Consider the following 20,499-nt stretch of genomic DNA (forward strand, 5'->3'; position numbering starts at 1 on the left):
TACAGTGGGTTTGTGGTGGGTTTTGAAGGGCTCACATTTACCACCACAAGTGTAACAGGTAGGGGGGATGGGCCTGTGTCCGCAGTGGTGTTCCTAGGGGGGCTGACACCCAGGGTGGATCGCCAATATGCCCCGCCCCCGGGTGCAAACCCCCCTCCGGATGCAGCGCGGACCCCCCCCCAGTGAAAGGACACCCCCTACGAAGGAACTCCCCCCCGGGTGCATGCCACTGGGGGGGTGCTGCGCGCACCTGTCCTCCGTTCGTTCCATGCTTCTTCTCTGCCCAGGAACAGGAAGTAACCTGTTCTGGGGCAGAGAAGAAGCATGGAACGAACGGAGGACAGGCGCGCGTGGCACCCCCCCAGCGGTGTGCACCCGGGGCGGACCGCACCCCCCCCTAGGAACGCCACTGTGTGTCCGCCTGCCTAAAGTGCCCTGCACCCACTAAAACTGTTCCAGGGACCTGCATACTGCTGTCATGGAGCTGGGTATGACCACTGGGGGAGTAAGGGGAGGTCATCCCAGATTCCCTCCGGTGGTCATCTGGTCAGTTCAGGCACATTTCACAGCTTGGTCACAAGAAAAAATGGACCAAGTAAAGCCAGCCAAGTGCTCGTCAGGGACACTCTTCTTTTTTCCATTATCAGTCGAGGACGCGCATCTCTTAAGCACGCCCCAGTCCCACCTTCACTTCACTGCCGACACGCCCCCGTGAACTTTGGTCATCCCCGTGACGGAAAGCAGTTGACGCCCAAACTCGGCTTTTGATTATGCCGATTTGGGTGACTCTGAGAGAAGTTGCAGTAGTCTAATTCAGAGATGATGAATGCATGAATTAGAGTGTTCACAGAGGAAAAATCAAAATACTTCTGAGCTGAACGGATACACCAAAGCTATAAAAAAAGTCTTTGCGAACCACTTGGGAAATTTGCTGTGATGGTAGGAGCCATGGAGGGACATTTTAGAAAGGACATCCAATTCGGAATATACAGTAGGCGTCTACCTCACATGTATTTTAGAACAGGATATAGCCTGTTCTAAAATACATGTGAGATGAATGTACATGTGCTGAAAACATCCAGCTCGATCATCCATTTTACAAACTGAAATGTCCAAATCATGAATGGAGGAAAACAAGGACATGGTCATCTGTGTGGAATCATAGGAACGTTTGTCTTATAAAATGGCCATACCGATGGGCCTACAGAGCAGATGGTTTAGCCTAATGTTTAGAGCAATGAAGCGAGGAAATGGGGACAGCAACCACTGGGGAATTAAGGAGGTGTTGTGCCTTCATCCCTCCACTGGACAGTTTCTCAATCAGAGCACCTTTTTGTAACCCTGAGGTGCCAAATACCAGGTCTAATTACAGAGGTCCATCTTTTTAGACATGGACATCCCTTCCCCTTCTATGGTGAGAGTTAGATGCCCATATTTTGGCCCTTCCGTAGTTCCTCCCAGAACATGCCCAAACCATGTCCCATTGCTCCACCGGAGGGAATCGGGTATGACCTCACCTTACTCCCCCATTGGTCACTAATCCCCCCCCCCCTCAAAAAACATCTTTAAAAATATGTCGTGCCAGCCTCAGATGTCATACTCGGGACTGTGACAACAGTATGCAGGTCCCTGGAGCAGTTTTAGTGGGTGAGTGCACTTCAGACAGGCAGACCCAGCTCCACCCCCCCCTACCTGTTACGTTTGTGGAGAAAACAGCGAGCCCTCCAAAACCCACTGTACCCACATCTAGGTGCCCCCCTTCACCCATAAGGGCTATGGTAGTGGTGTACAGTGAGGGTAATGGGGTTCTGGGGGGCTCAGCACACAAGGGAGCTATGTTCCTGGGAGCAATTTAAGAAGTCCACTACAGTGCCCCCTAGGGTGCCCAGTTGGTGTCCTGTCATGTCAGGGAGACCAGTGCACTACAAATGCTGGCTCCTCCCATGACCAAATGGCTTGCATTTGGTCGTTTTTGACATGGACGTCTTTGGTTTCGAAAATTGCTGAAAATCAGAAACGTCCATGTCTAAGGACCTCCAAATCTAGGGACTGTGAAATTTAAGGATTTGGACGTCCTTGATGGTATTCTCGAAACGAAACATGGACGTCCATCTTGTTTCAAAAATACGGGTTTCCCCGCCCCTAGATTTCACCGTTTTGCAAGGATGTCCAAATCGCAAGTTGGACGTCCCTTTCAAAAATGCCCCTCCACGTCATTATTAAAGCAGGTTTTAGCCTTGGACATTTTTGCTTTGTTCTATTATGGCAGAAAAACATCCAAATGTTAGGAATGCCTAAATCCTGCCTTCAACATACCCCCAACATGCCCCCTTATGGTTTGGATGCACTGCAGATGAACTACATAGAAAAAACATCTAAAAGTGTTTCAAAAATAGTGATGTGGATGTTTTTATGTTTCGAAAATGAGCCCCTTATTGTAGCTCCTCTTTTTTCCTAGGTAAAACTCAAGTATCTGACCCAAGGCTGCACCTGGGACCTGCCAATTGTTTTACAGTTTTTGGAATATTTGAAAATGTGCCACCAATCCTGTGCTTCATAGGTTTTATGGTAATGAGGGATGTGCGTGAAACTGAAATCTGAATTGCAAAATTAATACACAAGACTATGCATAAAATACTGATTGATATTACTTACTGCAGATGTGTGAGTTCTCATCTGAGTTATCACCACAGTCTTCCACAAAATCACACAGATTATCTTTGGGGATGCAGTGCTTGTTCGCACACATGAATTCTTCTGGAGTGCAGTTTCTGGCTGAGATCAGTAACGGGGAACAATTATCAAAGGAAATGTCATCCACAGCCACATCTCCCATGTAGCTAACTCCACGTTTTGCCCTGAGGAGGACCTACAATACAAATGATTTCAATGAAATATTTTAATGCAATATTTATACTCTCCATGTATTTAGTAACAAGGAGAATTAAGAACATAAGAGTAGCCGTGCTGAGTCAGACCAACAGTCCATCTAGCCCAGTATCTTTCTTCCAACAGTGGTCAATCCAGGTAACAAGTACCTGACAGAAACCCAAATAGTAGCAAGATTTGTGTTACTGATCCCAGGGACAAGCAGTGGTTTTCCCCATGTTAATCTCAATAGCAGACTATGGACTTTTCCTCCAGGAACTTGTCCAAACCTTATTAAACCCAGTTTATTCATCTGGAGGATAATTCTATTATAGGGTGCTTAGATTTAGGTACTAGAAAAGCATCAAGTTTTGACATCTATTCTATAAAGAACACTAGCCCTCAGTTTATATATATGGCGCCCAGATTTCAGTGCACTTCTGTGATGCATGAGCAACTTAATTGGCTAATGTGCTATTAACCATCAGTTATTGGATGCTAACCAGTTATTTATGTTAATTGTCACAGTTAGGTTTTGTACATGCATCTGGCTACACTGTTTTATAACCAGAGCGCCTAAATCCCACAGCATGCAACCCAAAAGGGGGCATGGCCATGGGAGGGACAAGGGTGGGTCAGGGGTGTCACAAACAATTACACGCAGTGTTATAGAATAATGGGTCTCTACACCCAACTTGGGCACTGAGATTTACACCATGTTTCAGCAGATGTAAGTCTGGTGCCCAGAGCTAGATGCAGGAATAGCCACTAAGCATTATTCTATAACATCCAGCACCCATTTTTGAGTGCCAATTATAGCCCCTCCCCCCTTCCCAGGTGCTCCTGATCTGCCAAAAAACCATCTAAACTCTGCCCAAACCCTATCCATGTGAAGTATGAGCCATTGAATATCAGTGCATATGCCACATGGTAACCCTGAACTTCCGCCGGCCCAACACAGTTGCTGGTGGTAGTTCCACCCCCAGCGAGCACCATTTCTGATGCTAGCGGAAAAATTGAAAACATATTTCCGCAGAGGGTTACCCGGCAGTAACGAGCAGTGTTGTGCACTGCCCAAATCCCACTGGGTTAGCATAGGAGCACTTACCACCATCTCAATGGGTGGTGGTATGTGCTCCCATCAGAAATGGCCACACAGCAAGTGTGAACTTACCGCACAGCCATTTCATTTTTGGGTATTTTTACTCACTGTGATAAAAGGTCCCTGGTGCATGGCAAAAACAGCTGCTGCCAGTAGCACAGGGCCTCTTTTACCACAGCTTAGTTAAAGGGCCCCATTATCCATTCCTGTATTTTTCTTCTTTTTTAAAATTCGTATTTTCTGTATTTCTCTTTGTTTATTAGATGTTCCATGTTTGGTCAGTTGTTATAATTTATTATGTAACAGTACCATCTATACTACTCGCAGACGGTATGTATTTTATTTTAGTATAAATTATTATTACAGTATTATGTTATTTAGAAAGCATATATTAGCGAATCATATTTATATAGATCTTATTACCTTGGTTGTATTATTAAGTATGCTTTTTAGAGTTTGTATTGTCCCTCTTTTTATGTCTTTATGTTTCAATTTTATTAGTTTTATATGCACTTGGTTTTTATATGGTATGTATTTTTAGACTCCTGATGCAGGCCTACCGGGTCGAAACACGGCCCATGTCGAGTCATGGGTGTTAATAAACTTCTCAAATCCTGTATCTTCTGGTAATTTTTTTAGTCACCTTCGATGTTTGTCTTTGTTAAAGTAGAAGGACACATTTATTTTAAACTCACATGTATGGTTTATAAAAGTGTTTATGGGCTTATGCAGAAACAGTAGGTCAGTTTCTAATTTTGTCTACGTGGGAAAATAAAATTATTAGATTTACCCTTGCCCGGTCCTTCGATTCCACTGGCACCATCTCCGAGCCTCAACCCATCATTGATCCAAGGAAGGTGGGCGATGAGGGCAGGTGGAAGAGGGGAAGCTGGATGGTTGGAAGTCGATGTGCACAAGAGGGTGGGGTGAGATTGCTGATGCTGTAGAATGCTGATGGGGAGGACACTGATATGGGTGGGGGAGTGCCGATACAAAAAATTGCTTAGGGTGTCACAATCCCTTGAGCCTTCCCTACCAGTGGCAATCACTACTCTCCATATATATTAAGCAGCACATGTTATCTGGATAACAGAACTGAATACGCATTATCTGCCCACTTAAATCACTTGGGGTCATCCAACCACCAATATTCAGTGGCACTTAACAGGGCAGTGCCACTGAATATTGGCTCTGACCAACCATGCCTACAATGGGCAGATCAGGAGCAGTATTGAGAGTGAAGATGGGGAGGAGCTGGCGGATTTATGCAGGTACTGGCAATATTCATTGTTAGCACCTGCATAGCTAACTGGGTGAATTAGCTATCATAAATTTGGCTGGTTAGCTATACCGGTGCCCGCACTGAATATCAGCCAGTACCCACATAACCCTCAATATGGTCATTTAGCCTCTCTGATTCTTCTCCCATTCTCCCTGAAACAGTCCATCTCCCCCAACCTGCAACATCAAGACCTTCTCCCATCCCACCCCCAAACCACCCACATAAGTACATAAGTATTGCCATACTGGGACAGACCAAAGGTCCATCAAGCCCAGCATCCTGTTTCCAACAGTGGCCAATCCAGGTCACAAATACCTGGCAAGATCCCAAAAAAGTTCAAAACATTTTATACTGTTTATCCCAGAAACAGTGGATTTTCCCCAAGTCCATTTAATAATGGTCTATGGACTTTTCCTTTAGGAAGCCGTCCAAATCTTTTTAAAACTCTGCTAAGCTAACCGCCTTTACCACATTCTCTGGCAATGAATTCCAGAGTTTAATTACGCGTTGAGTGAAGAAACCTTTTCTCTGATTCATTTTAAATTTACTGCATTGTAGCTTCATCACATGCCCCCTAGTCCTAGTATTTTTGGAAAGCGTAAACAGACGCTTCACATCTACCCGTTCAACTCCACTCATTATTTTATAGACCTCTATCATATCTCCCCTCAGCCGCCTTTTCTCTAAGCTGAAGAGCCCTAGCCGCTTTAGCCTTTCCTCATAGGGAAGTCGTCCCATCCCCTTTATCATTTCCGTCGCCAGGGCCGTGCCTAGGGTCTCTGGCACCCCCCTGCAGTTGCCCCCCCCCCCGAAAATGAACGCTACACTACCCTCCCTCTTCTCCCCAGATCCTTTTCCTTTTTTTTTTGTTTAAATTTACCTCTGTCCGGCGGCAGTGTAGCGTTAGTGAGAAGGAGGCGGCGCTCCCCCGCCCCGACGTGTCTGTCTTCCCTTCGCTCAGTGTCCCACCTTCTTCTGATGTCATTTCTGATGTCAGAAGAAGGCGGAACTGAGCGAAGGAAAGACTGACACGTCGGGGCGGGGGAGCGCCGCCTCCTCACTAACGCTACGCTGCCGCCGGACAGAGGTAAATTTAAACAGAAAAAAAGGGAAAGGATCTGGGGAGAAGAGGGCGAGGTAAGCATGGTGCGGTGGGGTGCCCCCCAGAGGATGGCGCCCTCCTGCCAAGCTTACCTTGCTTACCGTGTTGGCATGGCCCTGTCCGTCGCCCTTCTCTGCACATTTTCTAATTCCACTAGATCTTTTTTGAGATGCAGCAACCAGAATTGAACACAATATTTGAGGTGCGGTCACACCATGGAGCGATACAAAGGCATTATAACATCCTCATTTTTGTTTTCCATTCCTTTCCTAATGATGCCTAACATTCTATTTGCTTTCTTAGCCACAGCAGCACACTGAGCAGAAGGTTTCAACGTATCATCAACGACGACACCTAGATCTCTTTCTTGGTCCATGACACCTAACGTGGAACCTTGCATGACGTAGCTATATTTCGGGTTCCTCTTTCCCACATGCATCATTTTGCACTTGCTCACATTAAACGTCACAATACACCCCCTGAGCCTACCTCAAATCCCTGGTAGTTCAGGGGGGGCAATGGGATTGTAAGCAAACCCCAATTAGTTTCATCAGATAGTCCAACAAGCCCATAGAATTATCAAGACTTACTTTATTTAGCCACTAGAAATTCTTGACTGGGAAACAAACACAACACCTAATGTGGCCACATTTCATCCAATCAAGCTGTTTCAGGGGTCAATGGAGATTTTATGGCACACACAAATAAAGATGTGGCATAAATCGTCCAACCTAGGCAATCGTACTGTCAGAGCCCTGGAAAATACATGGGGCTGGAAATAAATACATAATTAAAAGCAGTTAGTCCTCATCAATAAAAATGATTCACTGGAGTGGCATACGTTATTTAATTTTTCAGTGTGACTTGTCCATTCTTTCATTCCATTGACATTGTCTTTAGTGAATTTGCCTTTGGCAATCAAGCTTTTCGAATGTGATGATGTTATCACATTGGTGATGTTGATTACGCTGAGTACTGCCATTTTTTGCAGGAGGAGTTATTATTTCAACTTGCGTTACTCTGGGGATTATATTATATGGCATTGTGTTTCAGGGATATATGCATCATATTCTGAAGTGGATCCCTGAAGCAAACATCACAAAACAGAGTGGAGTGGAGCAGTGGCCTAGTGTTAGGGTGGTGGACTTTGGTCCTGAGGAACTGAGTTCAATTCCCACTTCAGGCACAGGCAGCTCCTTGTGACTCTGGGCAAGTCATTTAACTCTCCATTGCCCCATGTAAGCCACATTGAGCCTGCCATGAGTGGGGAAAGCACAGGGTACAAATGTAACAAAAAAAAAAACAGGGCACTTCATCAGACCTTCCCAGATTGATTATTGGAGTGGCTGTCTATTAAGATAAGCAACAACATTTTTCACTGCAAGATTAGTGACTATACTTTATTGACTGTTAACACCGAGCAGATGATTTTGAGCTGAATTTTTGATCCACAAGGTTTATATTTTTACTTTGGTGGTGTATATTTTCTATTATGGATACACTCCCAGTTGGTGAATTGGATTACCTAATGATGTGAGTATTAGTGCATCACTGATAGACCATGTTTGTTTACTTGCATACTGGTCTATATACTGAAGGCTTTTTCAGCCACTTATAACAAACAGTGAATTCGATACCACAGTCATTTTGGGTGAGAAATGCAATTTTGCTTGGTGATATTGTTTATCTTTTCTCTGGTGGGTTAGACCAGTGTTTCCCCAAGTCCGGTTCTGGAGTACCCCTTTCCAGTCAGGTTTTCAGGATATCCACAATGAATATGCATGAAATACATTTGCATATAATGGAGGCAGTATATGCAAATCAAGTCCATTCATATTCATTGTGGATATCTGGAAAACCTGACTGGCAAGGGGTACTCCAGGACTAGTCTTGGGATACACTGGGTTAAACAGATGTATAGTATTATATCTATGGGGCATTTCAACATCCAAAAGCAACATACCTGGACTTTTACTGCACAGGATGTTTTAACGTATACTAGGTGTTAGCATGGGCTAGTGTTTAAGGTTAGTACATGCCAAGACCCACACTACTTAGTGCACCTTAGTAAACATGCTATGTTATCTTTGTTATTTATGCTGTCGGTAATCATTTTGTATTATATGATTGTTCTACTGTGCTATTTAATTGTTCATATTTCTAATACTATATCATGTTACTTCTATTGTTAGGATTCAGTATGCTATTTAAGTTTACCTCTTTGAGGGACTCTTTTACTAAGTTATGTAGGCATCTACGCTGCCCAATGCGCACCAATTCGGAACTACCGTCCAGCTTCCACGTGGCCTGGCTGGTAATTTCATTTTTTACGCGCCAACACTGTGCGCACTGGAAAATGTCTGGCCTGTGGCACTAACCGGGCGGTAATGCTACGATTACCGCCTGGTTAATGTGTCAGACTTTACCGCTAAGTCAATGGGTAGCAGTAAGGTCTCAGGCCCAAAATGGATGAGCGCCAATTTGTATTTTGCCGTACATCCATTTTCAGCCCAAAAAAGGTCTTTTTGCAGGTGCACTGAAAAATGAACCTGCGTGTGTCCAATACACGAGTCTACACCAGTGCAGGCCTCTTCTCGGCGCACCTTAGTAAAAGGACCCCTGGTTTTACTTATGCTTATATTTGCTCATTTCACTATTCTTCTGTTGTTAACAAAATTGAAAGTTTTATATCAAGCTATACTTGCTGTACACCACCTTGGGTGAATTTCTTCATAAAGGTGGTTAATAAATCCTAATATATAACAGAACCTCAGCTTCTTTCCATTCACCAAACATATGTGTCTACGATTAAAGATACCTTATTTCTTCATTACAAGGCTAAAGTATTGGAGAACTCTTCAAGAAGGAAAAAAATTATGGTTTTCTTACAACATATTTATTGGCTGTAAACATCCTGTTGCAAAACTACTTCAGAGAGGTTCTGGATTTAGCACACTAGGAAGAAATATCAGTTATTAATGTTTTTTTATACTCAACAATTAGGAGTAGCAGGTGACCAGCAAGGTGGACCTAGCAATTTCCCAAGAGTCTATTTTGGCTTCTTTTTTATTGATTATAAATCACTCTGAACCTGACAGGTAATTGCACTATAGAAATATGTTGTAATGTGTTGTTTAATGTAATTTTTAAAATGTTCTACTGAAAAGATTCCATTTAGAGCCACCCTACTTGTTACTTTTGCTTATGAACAAGGTAAAATTACAGCTTTGAGATCTTATTTTGAACACAAAGAATTGATATTTTGTGCTCAAAAGATATTTATATTTCCTGATCTTTCTGGTGCTACTCAGGCATGGTGTAAATTGTTTCTGGCTTTGAAAGAGTGGGTATCAGCAGTAGAAGAAGGAACAATGTGTTCTTTGTTTCCCTTGTTGTTGATTGATTTCTCATCAGGGAATTAAATATATAGTTTTCATCCCAGTTCAGTTAGAAAATGTTTTGCTCAATAAAGAAGGTCCTATTTCTGGTTGAGTTTTAAGTATGAGGCATCTGGAAGATTGGGATTTGAACCCTGTTTTTCTATTATATAATATTTTGTTGTTCTTCTTCTTTCTCTCCTCATGATATGGACTTGATTTGTCATTGTTTGGTGGAGGTCTTTTTTTTAAAATAAATTTTGGTTTGTATTTGCTAATTTTCTTTGCCTTTTCTGGGTTTGTAATGTATAAAATAAATAAATACAATGATAATAATTAATAAATAAATATAATGTGTATGCATCTCTATATCTCTAGCTATCTATCTAGGTATTTATTTTTCAGCTAATTAGAGGTTCTTTGAGAGTACAACAAAATCAGAGTTTGTCAACATTTCTGGTGGAATCATATATGCACACCTGTACAGCCATGGAATTGTCAGCATGGAAAAGACAAGCAGAGTCAAGGATCCAAGGCAGGCAAAGGGAGGTGTGAAAGGAAACTGCAGATCTTTTACCTATTGATACCTGGGGTCTTTTATACTACTACTACTACTACTACTTAACATTTCTAGAGCGCTACTAGGGTTACGCAGCGCTGTACAATTTAACAAAGAGAGACAGTCCCTGCTCAAAGAGCTTACAATCTAATAGACAAGTGAACGGTCGGTCCGATAGGGGCAGTCAAATTGGGGCAGTCTGGATTCACTGAACGGTAAGGGTTAGGTGCCGAACGCAGCATTGAAGAGGTGGGCTTTAAGCAAAGACTTGAAGACGGGCAGGGAGGGGGCTTGGCGTAAGGGTTCAGGAAGGTTGTTCCAAGCATAGGGTGAGGCGAGGCAGAATGAGCGGAGCCTGGAGTTGGCGATGGTGGAGAAGGGTACTGAGAGGAGGGATTTATCCTGTGAACGGAGGTTACGGGCGGGAACGTAAGGGGAGATGAGGGTAGAGAGGTAGTGAGGGGCAGCAGACTGAGTGCATTTGTAGGTAAGAAGGAGAAGCTTGAATTGAATGCGGTATCTGATCGGAAGCCAGTGAAGTGACCTGAGGAGAGGGGTGATATGAGTATATCGGTTCTGGCGGAATATGAGACGTGCAGCAGAGTTCTGAACAGACTGAAGGGGGGATAGATGGCTAAGTGGGAGGCCGGTGAGGAGTAAGTTGCAGTAGTCCAGGCGAGAGGTAATGAGAGCGTGGACGAGAGTTCGGGTGGTGTGTTCAGAGAGGAAAGGGCGAATTTTGCTGATGTTAAAGAGGAAGAAGCGACAGGTCTTGGCTATCTGCTGGATATGCGCAGAGAAGGAGAGAGAGGAGTCAAAGATGACTCCGAGGTTGCGGGCAGATGAGACGGGGAGGATGAGGGTGTTATCAACTGAGATAGAAAGTGGAGGAAGAGGAGAAGTGGGTTTTGGTGGAAAGACGATAAGCTCGGTCTTGGACATGTTCAGTTTCAGGTGGCGGTTGGACATCCAGGCAGCAATGTCGGATAAGCAGGCCGATACCTTTGCCTGGGTCTCCGCGGTGATGTCTGGTGTGGAGAGATACAGTTGGGTGTCATCAGCATAGAGATGATACTGGAAACCATGAGATGAGATCAGGGAGCCCAGGGAAGAGGTGTAGATTGAGAAGAGAAGGGGTCCAAGGACCGATCCCTGGGGAACACCAACAGATAAGGGGATGGGGGTGGAGGAAGATCCATGAGAGTGAACTTTGAAGGTGCGGTGGGAGAGATAGGAGGAGAACCAGGAGAGGACAGAGCCCTGGAACCCAAATGAGGACAGTGTGGCAAGAAGTAAGTCATGATTGACAGTGTCAAAAGCGGCGGATAGATCCAGGAGGATGAGGATGGAGTAGTGGCCTCTGGATTTGGCAAGGAACAGGTCATTACAGACTTTAGAAAGTGCTGTTTCTGTCGAGTGAAGAGGGCGAAAACCGGATTGAAGCGGATCAAGGATGGCATGAGAGGAGAGAAAATCAAGGCAGCGGCTGTGGACTGCGCGCTCAAGTGTCTTGGAGAGGAAGGGTAGGAGGGAGATGGGGCGGTAGTTGGAGGGACAGGTAGGGTCTAGTGATGGTTTTTTGAGGAGTGGCGTGACTACAGCATGCTTGAAGGTGTTGGGGACAGTTGCAGTGGAGAGAGAGAGGTTGAGGATATGACAGATGGAGGGGGTGATAGTAGGAGAGATGGTGTTAAGTAAGTTGGTGGGGATGGGATCAGAGGAACAAGTGGTGCATTTTGAGGAGGAAAGAAGGCGGGCGGTTTCCTCCTCGGAGATATCAGGAAAGGAGGAGAAGGAGGTCTGGGTTGGTTGGTTGAGGGAGAGGGTTGAAGGGTGAAGAGGAGGAGGTGGCTTGGTAGTGAACTCAAGGTTGATCTTTTGCACCTTGTCGCGGAAGTAGTCAGCCAGTGATTGAGGAGAGAGTGACGGGGGGGTGGGAGCGGAGGGCACTTTGAGGAGGGAGTTAAGGGTGGCGAAGAGACGACGAGGGTTAGAGCTGAGAGAATTAGTCAATTGGGTGTAATAGTCCTGTTTGGCAAGGAATAGTGAGGACTGGAAGGAGGATAGCATGAATTTGTAGTGAAGGAAATCTGAATGGGTGCGAGATTTCCTCCAGAGGCGTTCAGCAGATCGGGCGCAGGAGCGAAGGTAACGGATGCAAGGGGTCAGCCAGGGCTGGGGATTAGTACGCCTTGTGGGACGGGAGGTGGATGGTGCAAGGGTGTCCAGAGCAGAGGAGAGAGTGGCATTGTAAGCGGAGACAGCCTCGTCAACAGACTCGGAGGACATGATGGAGGGGAGGAGATTAGAAATACTAGATGATAAGGTGGGAGGGTCAATAATCTGGAGATTCCTGGAAGTAGTGGTTAATGTTGGGCGGGGCTGAGGGGGAGGGTGAAGAAGTGTGAAGGTGATCAGGTGATGATCAGAGACAGGAAGAGCTGAGGTGTGGAAATTGGAGGGTGAGCCGGAAGAGGAGAGGACGAGGTCAAGGCAATGGCCATCACGGTGAGTAGGGGTGGTGGAACATAGCTGGAGGTTGAAGGAGGATGTTAGAGTGAGGAACTGAGAAGCGTGAGAGTTGGACAGGTCATCAACGTGTATGTTGAAGTCTCCGAGAATGAGGGATGGAGATGAGGGTTCAATAAAAACAGAAAGCCAGGCATCAAAGTCGGTGAGGAAGGAAGGGAGGGATTTATCAGGGGGGCGGTAAATGACTGCCACTCTGAGTGGCAACGGGTAGAATAGACGGATGGAGTGGACTTCAAAGGATGAGAAGCAGTGAGACTGTGGTAGGAGGAGGGGTTGGAAGCTACAGGAGGGCGAGAGTAGTAACCCGACGCCTCCTCCACGGCCAACTAGGCGGGGAGTATGGGAGAAGAGATAGCCTCCATGGCATAGAGCTGCAACTGAGGCAGAGTCGTCAGGGGAGAGCCAGGTTTCAGTTAGGGCAAGCAGGTGAAGGGAATGAGAGATGAAGAGATCGTGGGTGAAGGGAAGTTTGTTGCAGACCGAGTGGGCATTCCACAGTGCACATGAGAAGGGGAGGGAAGAGGGGGGGAGGAGGGGAATAGATATGAGATTGGAGACATCCCGGAAACGTTTGCATGGATAGGACGAGGACAGGTGTGGGGGACCTGGATTGGGATTGATGTCTCCTGCGGATAGCAGGAGGAGGAGCAAGAGAGTGCGGAGGAGGGTGGGGGAGGTAGGGCGACGAAGGCGACGAAGACGGGATGCGCTTAGGAGGAATGGGGATGGGTTAATGGCAGGAAGGAAGTGTTGAAGGTTGAGAGCTAGGAAGGAGGAGGGGGACAGGAGAGATGGTGAGGTGGTGAGGGACGGGGGTGAGTAGGGTATTGCAGTAGTGAGCAAGATGGGAGAGGACATGGGTGGGCAGTGAGTTCCAGTGGTAGACAGTGGTAGGGGGAGGGGAAAAAGATTAGGAAGGGACAGGGCAAGGAAGAGAATGTGTAAAGGGGCCATAAGTAGTAACTGAGGTGTTACGGGTATATATGTAGTGACTGAGGTGTTAAGCGATAGATAGAACGGCAGAGCTGGATTAGAGGCTTAAAACTGGAATGGTAGGCAGCAGGCAGGTAGGCACTGCCCAGTAAGAACAAGTCACACCCACTATGTTTGAAAAATGTGGGAGGAAAGGAGGTGAAGAGCCTGAACACAGAGACAGAGCAGTTATCTGCAGGCAGATTAGGTTGCTTGGGAGGGTATATAAGAACTATCACCCTATCAGTGTTAATTGGTCAGAACTTATAATCAGAAGGACTAACCTGAAAAAATGAACGAATTCCCAAAAACACTTCAGCTCTCCTCCACTGTGGGCCTTGCTTACCAGTTTGAGACCAAAGAATAAAAGTCTCATTATCAGTCTTAATGAGTACCTATGAAAGAAACGGTTCAATTTTTAGCACTAATATAAAAATAAACACATTATTAATATTAGTTGTAGTGGTACCTGCTATTCACCTTAGTTGTTTAATAATAAGGTGATTGTTAAGCTGTATTCTTTAAACGATAAATTGTTTCTTGAATCATATCATCACATGAAACAACTCAGGGGGAAAGTTATCAATGTGGGCTACTGTTATGACAGGTTATTTAAGGGTGAGATTTTAATTTTATGGAATGAGACTAAGGGACCCTTTTACTAAGCAGCAGAAAAAAGTAGCCTGTGGCAGTGCAAACACGTCTTTTGGGTTCAAGCTAGGCCAGTTTTTGCTGCGTCCTGAAAAAAGGATCTTTTTTTAAGGGGCTGGAAAATACTACTACTACTACTACTATTTAGCATTTCTATAGCGCTACAAGGCATACGCAGCGCTGTACAAACATAGAAGAAAGACAGTCCCTGCTCAAAGAGCTTACAATCTAATAGACAAAAAATAAATAAAGTAAGCAAATCAAATCAATTAATGTGAACGGGAAGGAAGAGAGGAGGGTAGGTGGAGGCGAGTGGTTACAAGTGGTTACGAGTCAAAAGCAATGTTAAAGAGGTGGGTTTTCAGTCTAGATTTAAAGGTGGCCAAGGATGGGGCAAGACGTAGGGGCTCAGGAAGTTTATTCCAGGCGTAGGGTGCAGCGAGACAGAAGGCGCGAAGTCTGGAGTTGGCAGTACTGGAGAAGGGAACAGATAAGAAGGATTTATCCATGGAGCGGAGTGCACGGGAAGGGGTGTAGGGAAGGACGAGTGTGGAGAGATACTGGGGAGCAGCAGAGTGAGTACATTTATAGGTTAGTAGAAGAAGTTTGAACAAGATGCGAAAACGGATAGGGAGCCAGTGAAGGGTCTTGAGGAGAGGGGTAGTATGAGTAAAGCGACCCTGGCAATGGAAAATGGACATGCGGCAAAATAAAAACCAACGTGTTCATTTTCAGCCTGAGACCTTACCACCACCCATTTTCTTAGTAGTAAGGTCTCATGCGCTACCTGGGTGGTAGGCATGTAGCATATGTACATTGCCATTTATTGCCGGGTAAGCACCAAGTGGTAGAAAATAGAAAATATTTTCTACCGCATGCACACCAAATTCAGAATTACCGCCCGGGGCAAGTGGTAGCCAGGCAGTAATGCTGATTTGGTATATGCTGAATGCACGTAGGGCCTTGTGAGCATTTGTAAAAGGGCCTCTTAGTTACTAATAACTGGGGTTAATGGTAAAATAACACGTCTTAATGGTAGCCCACATTGACAACATTCCTCTCACTCCATTGACAGCAAAAGTCTTGTATTTAAAAAAAAATTGTTATCCACAAGGTATTCTAAATCTATAAGCCCATGCTTGACAAACGCATCTCTTCTTTAAGAACATGAAACAAAGCTAGAGATTACTACTACTACTATTACTATTTAGCATTTCTATAGCGCTACAAGGCATACGCAGCGCTGCACAAACATAGAAGAAAGACAGTCCCTGCTCAAAGAGCTTACAATCTAATAGACAAAAAATAAATAAAGTAAGCAAATCAAATCAATTAATGTGTACAGGAAGGAGGAGAGGAGGGTAGGTGAAGGCGAGTGGTTACAAGTGGTTACGAGTCAAAAGCAATGTTAAAGAGGTGGGCTTTCAGTCTAGATTTAAAGGTGGCCAAGGATGGGGCAAGACGTAGGGGCTCAGGAAGTTTATTCCAGGCGTAGGGTGCAGCGAGACAGAAGGCGCGAAGTCTGGAGTTGGCAGTAGTGGAGAAGGGAACAGATAAGAAGGATTTATCCATGGAGCGGAGATTCACATTTTCATGCTCTATCAAATACCTGTTGTACTGATTCTCAGAAAGGCCACTGTGTTCTCGTATCAGATGATGATTAGTGCAAGAAATATGACAAATACTAAAGTGCAAAGTGACTTTGCAAAGATGCCCATGATGTGAAAAAGTGTGCAAAACACCTAGAAACTCACAAAAATTCAAAATTTTAAAGTGTTTTGGTTATTAGTCGCACAAAGCATTCTTTGACAAAGTCAATACAGTAATAAACTTTTGCATGAAGTTCACTTTTTGCAGAAGGTTTTTTTTTTTCAAAAACTGGCCATTAATGACCTTCTGTGATACAAAATCAGGCAAAGCTGCTTCTTCATAACAAACATCATGTGCAAAAATAGCTTTGTGGGTCTGATTTTGTAAAACAAAAGAAAAACAAAAAGAAAACCTTTGTCTTTGCACTTGCAAGATTTAAAAGGATCCACTGGCCCAAACTGGAGGCCCTCCAAACCTTGTTAGGAGGGCTTCCAATCCCTGATGTCTACTAGGCCCTTAAACTTCCTCCTGAACCCCAATGTGGGACATAAATGAATTAATCAATCACTCTATTTGGTTGTTTACTTCTGTATGTTATCTGTCCTACTAAACAAAACCTAGGGTGGATCATAACATAACACTCATAATAAAACATAAATAAACAACAAACAGAATAACTGGTAAACACTAACCTCCCATTGTTGATCATATTCACCCTGATATTCTCAGGGAACATTTATGTTGTAACTTCTGAACCTAGTACAATTCTATAGGCAAAGTGTTCCATAGATGTGGTATTGCACATGGAAGGAGCAATGCCTATAGCCTTGAATGTCTCCTATTGCCAAGAGAGGGAACAACCAAATGAGTTCAATTCCCACTTCAGACACAGGCAGCTCCTTGTGACTCTGGGCAAGTCACTTAACCCTCCATTGTCCCATGTAAGCCGCATTGAGCCTGCCATGAGTGGGAAAGCGTGGGGTACAAATGTAACAAAAAAAATAAAAAAATTACCAGCCCCTCTGAGCACAGAGTAGACTCTATGATATAAAGGCAAATGCATAATTAAGAAATCAGGCATCATTCCTTGTTTTAATTTGAATTAATGACCATATTTTAAAACAAACTTGTTTACTGATAGATAACCAGTGTGTGTCTCTCTATGTCATGTGTTCAGCGCTGTGTGCGTCTGGTAGCGCTATATAAATGCTATTAGTAGTATTAGTAAAGACTGTAGCACATGGGAAGTGGGATCCTTATGACCAGCTTTTGCCAATAACCTCACTGAAGAATTTTGCACTAGCTGTAATCAGACAATATAGTATTAGAGTAATCTATTTGTGATGTAATAACAGCATACAATATTTTGGCAAAATTTCCCTGGATAATAAAATTTTTCACACTACTCTCAAAATATGGCATTCAAATGTCAAACCAGAACCAAGTCCACTTCTAAACTTTGAACCTGATTTCCCATGATTCCAAAACAACTCTCTAACCCATAACATCTTAGCAGTGTTTAATTTTAATGTATTCAGCATCTTCTGCTGTCTCTCTCTCTTTTGCACCCTCCCCCCTCTACTCCTTACAAAGCTTCAGAATACTAGTTCCATTTAATCACAGTAGTTGAGTTGGGGCATCTGCTTCCTTTTCCAAAAAGATCAACCCTCCTTCTCATTTCCTACCAGCTCTAAATTTTCCCCAAACTGGCAGGACTGTATGTAGAGGGACCCCCCCCCCCCCCCCCCCACCACTCATCTTAGAGGGAACAGTGATCAATCATATCCCTCAACTAACTTGGGTTTTAGAGGCGAGACTACTGGAGGAGATTTGCATACCTCCTTATGCAGCAAATCCACCTTCCGAAGGACAGAATGCATTTACCAGGCACTAACTGTAAGGCTCAGTCCCTGCCCATTTCCACCAATTTTCCACCTATTCTTTGGCCTGCTGTGTGTTAAAGGCTAATCTGAAAATGACCCGCATTAACTCTTATAGGGCCACATTAACAGCTAATGCAGCTTAGTAGATAGATTCCTCCTTTAATTTTAAAATCAGAACTGCAAGAAAGAAAGAAATATCACAATATTGATAATTTAATCTGATATATTGTGTGCCTCAGCCTGCCTATTTTCTATTATCTACTAGAGTGCAATGATTTTACTTGACACAGTAAAATAAATAAGCGATCAGACGGCATAATTTGTTTAAACTGGAGACTGAATTTTGTCTTCTAATGCTACTTAACTTTTATTAATATCTTGACTTGCATATTGCTGAAATAAAAGAACATTAGTGAATTGAGTATCTCATTGTTATTGTTTTAAATGCTGCTTAGCTTTGTACTTGACTTTAGTATTCAGTTGAGAACTGCTTTAACAATGACAAAATCTCAGCAAATGAGAATTTTTTGGTTTTGTTTTGCGAGGAGCCCCAGGAGAAAATCAACTAATGTTAAAACAGGGATGAATGACTACTCCAGCTGATTAACACAAGCAAGGTATGTTTTTAGGATATGTGGAGGGGCATTTTTGATATGATATGTCCGACTGTGGACATTTTGCACAAAACGTCCAAAATCCGAATAGGAAAGGTCATTTTTTAAGAAGAAAAATGCCTTTTTTTCAAAAATACTGTTTTGAGCAAGGTTTTATGCTTTGGGCGTTTTGCATTTTGGTCCATTTTTGAAAAAAAAAAAAGTGCAAAACATAGAGATTCATGCCATTAGGATGTAGGAGGAGACTGTATTTTTAGTAGACTGGTCCTCAGACATCCCAGGAGAGAAATGGGACACCCTAAAGGGGACTTCTATGCACATTTAAAAAAACTGTTCACAGGTGCACACTTCATCTTTGCTCCCTTATCTTGCCCCCTGAGCCCTCCAAAACCCACCCAAAATACACTATCCCCCACTGTACGCTACTACAATAGCCCTTATGGGTGGAGGAGGCACTTATATGTGGGTACAGTAGAATTTTGGTGACTTTGGGAGGGAACACAGTTTCCAACACAAGTGTGACACGTAGAGGGAGATAGGGACCTGGGTCCTCCACTCCATAGTGCACTGCACTGACCTCTACACTACTCCAGGGACCTGCATGCTTCTCTAATAGACCTGACTTTAACATCTGAGGCTGTCATAGATGCTGGTAAGTCATATTTTTAATCATATTTTTGGGGGGTGGGAGGGGGTCAGTGACCACTGGAAAGGTACTGGGGGGTCACCCCTGATTCCCTCCAGTGGTCATCTGGTCATTTAGGTCACCCAAAAAAATAAGAGCAAACACAGCTGCAGCACAAATAACACTCTTAGATTTCCTACATGAATGTGAAATCAACAAGGACCACATAAAGGAAGACAAAATAGGGTCCTTATTTAAGATACCAACAACCAGCTCAGTTAAAGCACTACTGACAAAATATGCACACGCCAATTGCCTACTAGACAGCTGCCCAAAGTACATGATGGAAAACCCACCAGATTGGTTCATCAAACGCTTAACTGAACACATAGAATACATGTTCTCGAAAGGCTATTCCCCTTCTGACAAGGGAAACATCATACTCGCTCCAATCCATAAAGATGCCACCAGAAAGATCAGTGACCTCACTAATTACAGACCAGTGGCATCAATACCACTGCTGACAAAAACAATGAAGGGAATAGTAGCATGACAATTAATAGAATACCTAATGCACTATTCAGTCTTTCACAGCTCTCAATCAGGCTTCAGACCATGCTATAGCACTGAAACAGCCATAACCACTCTGATCACAAATATTCAGAAGCCAAGGCTAGTCAATACTACTACTACTACAATTCGATAAGTCAAGCGCTTTTGACCTAGTGGATCACACAATACTAAAGACCCTGCTTGACAACATAGAAATTACTGGAGCAGTAGCAGCCTGGTTCAATGGATTTTCTAAGAATTAGATCCTACCTTGTCAAGATGTTCCCCAATATCACCAATATTATTTAATTCCATGATAGCTCCAATTGGCAAGAAACTGGAAAAATGGGTATAACCCCATTTATATACATAGATGATATCACCATCTACAAATCTTTCAACAACAGCATCACAGAGATACAGGATAAGGCCAAAAAAGGACTCAACCTCATGGAAAATTGGACCACAACTGTCAAACTTAAACTGAACTGAGATAAAACCAAACTCCTGGTTTTATCCAGCCAGCACAATAAAAATACTAGGAATCATTCTCAACAAACATCTGACCCTTGAAGACCAAGTTGCTGCAATAACGTCAAAAAGCTTCAAAACACTATGGAAACTGAGAAGAATTAGAGACTATTTCTCCAGACAGTCATTCCGTCTTATAGTACAGATGCTGATATTGTCTCAACTAGACTACTGTAATGCAGCATATGTAGGCTGCAAAGAAAACCTACTACGATTGTTGCAGACCATCCAAAATACAGCAATGAGATTGATATTCAAA

The 20,499-nt window shown here is 43.8% G+C and overlaps 1 protein-coding gene across 1 annotated transcript in view; it reads right to left on the reverse strand.

The window, feature by feature from the left end:
• Positions 1-20,499, reverse strand: part of MALRD1 (MAM and LDL receptor class A domain containing 1) — a 787,803-nt gene that overhangs the window by 491,192 nt on the left and 276,112 nt on the right. Inside the window, 2 exon segments of the mRNA XM_030202038.1 lie at positions 2,656-2,869; positions 14,079-14,189. Coding sequence (XP_030057898.1) covers positions 2,656-2,869; positions 14,079-14,189 — 325 coding nt within the window.

This window comes from Microcaecilia unicolor, chromosome 1 (assembly GCF_901765095.1).
Source record: "Microcaecilia unicolor chromosome 1, aMicUni1.1, whole genome shotgun sequence".
Taxonomy (NCBI): domain Eukaryota; kingdom Metazoa; phylum Chordata; class Amphibia; order Gymnophiona; family Siphonopidae; genus Microcaecilia; species Microcaecilia unicolor.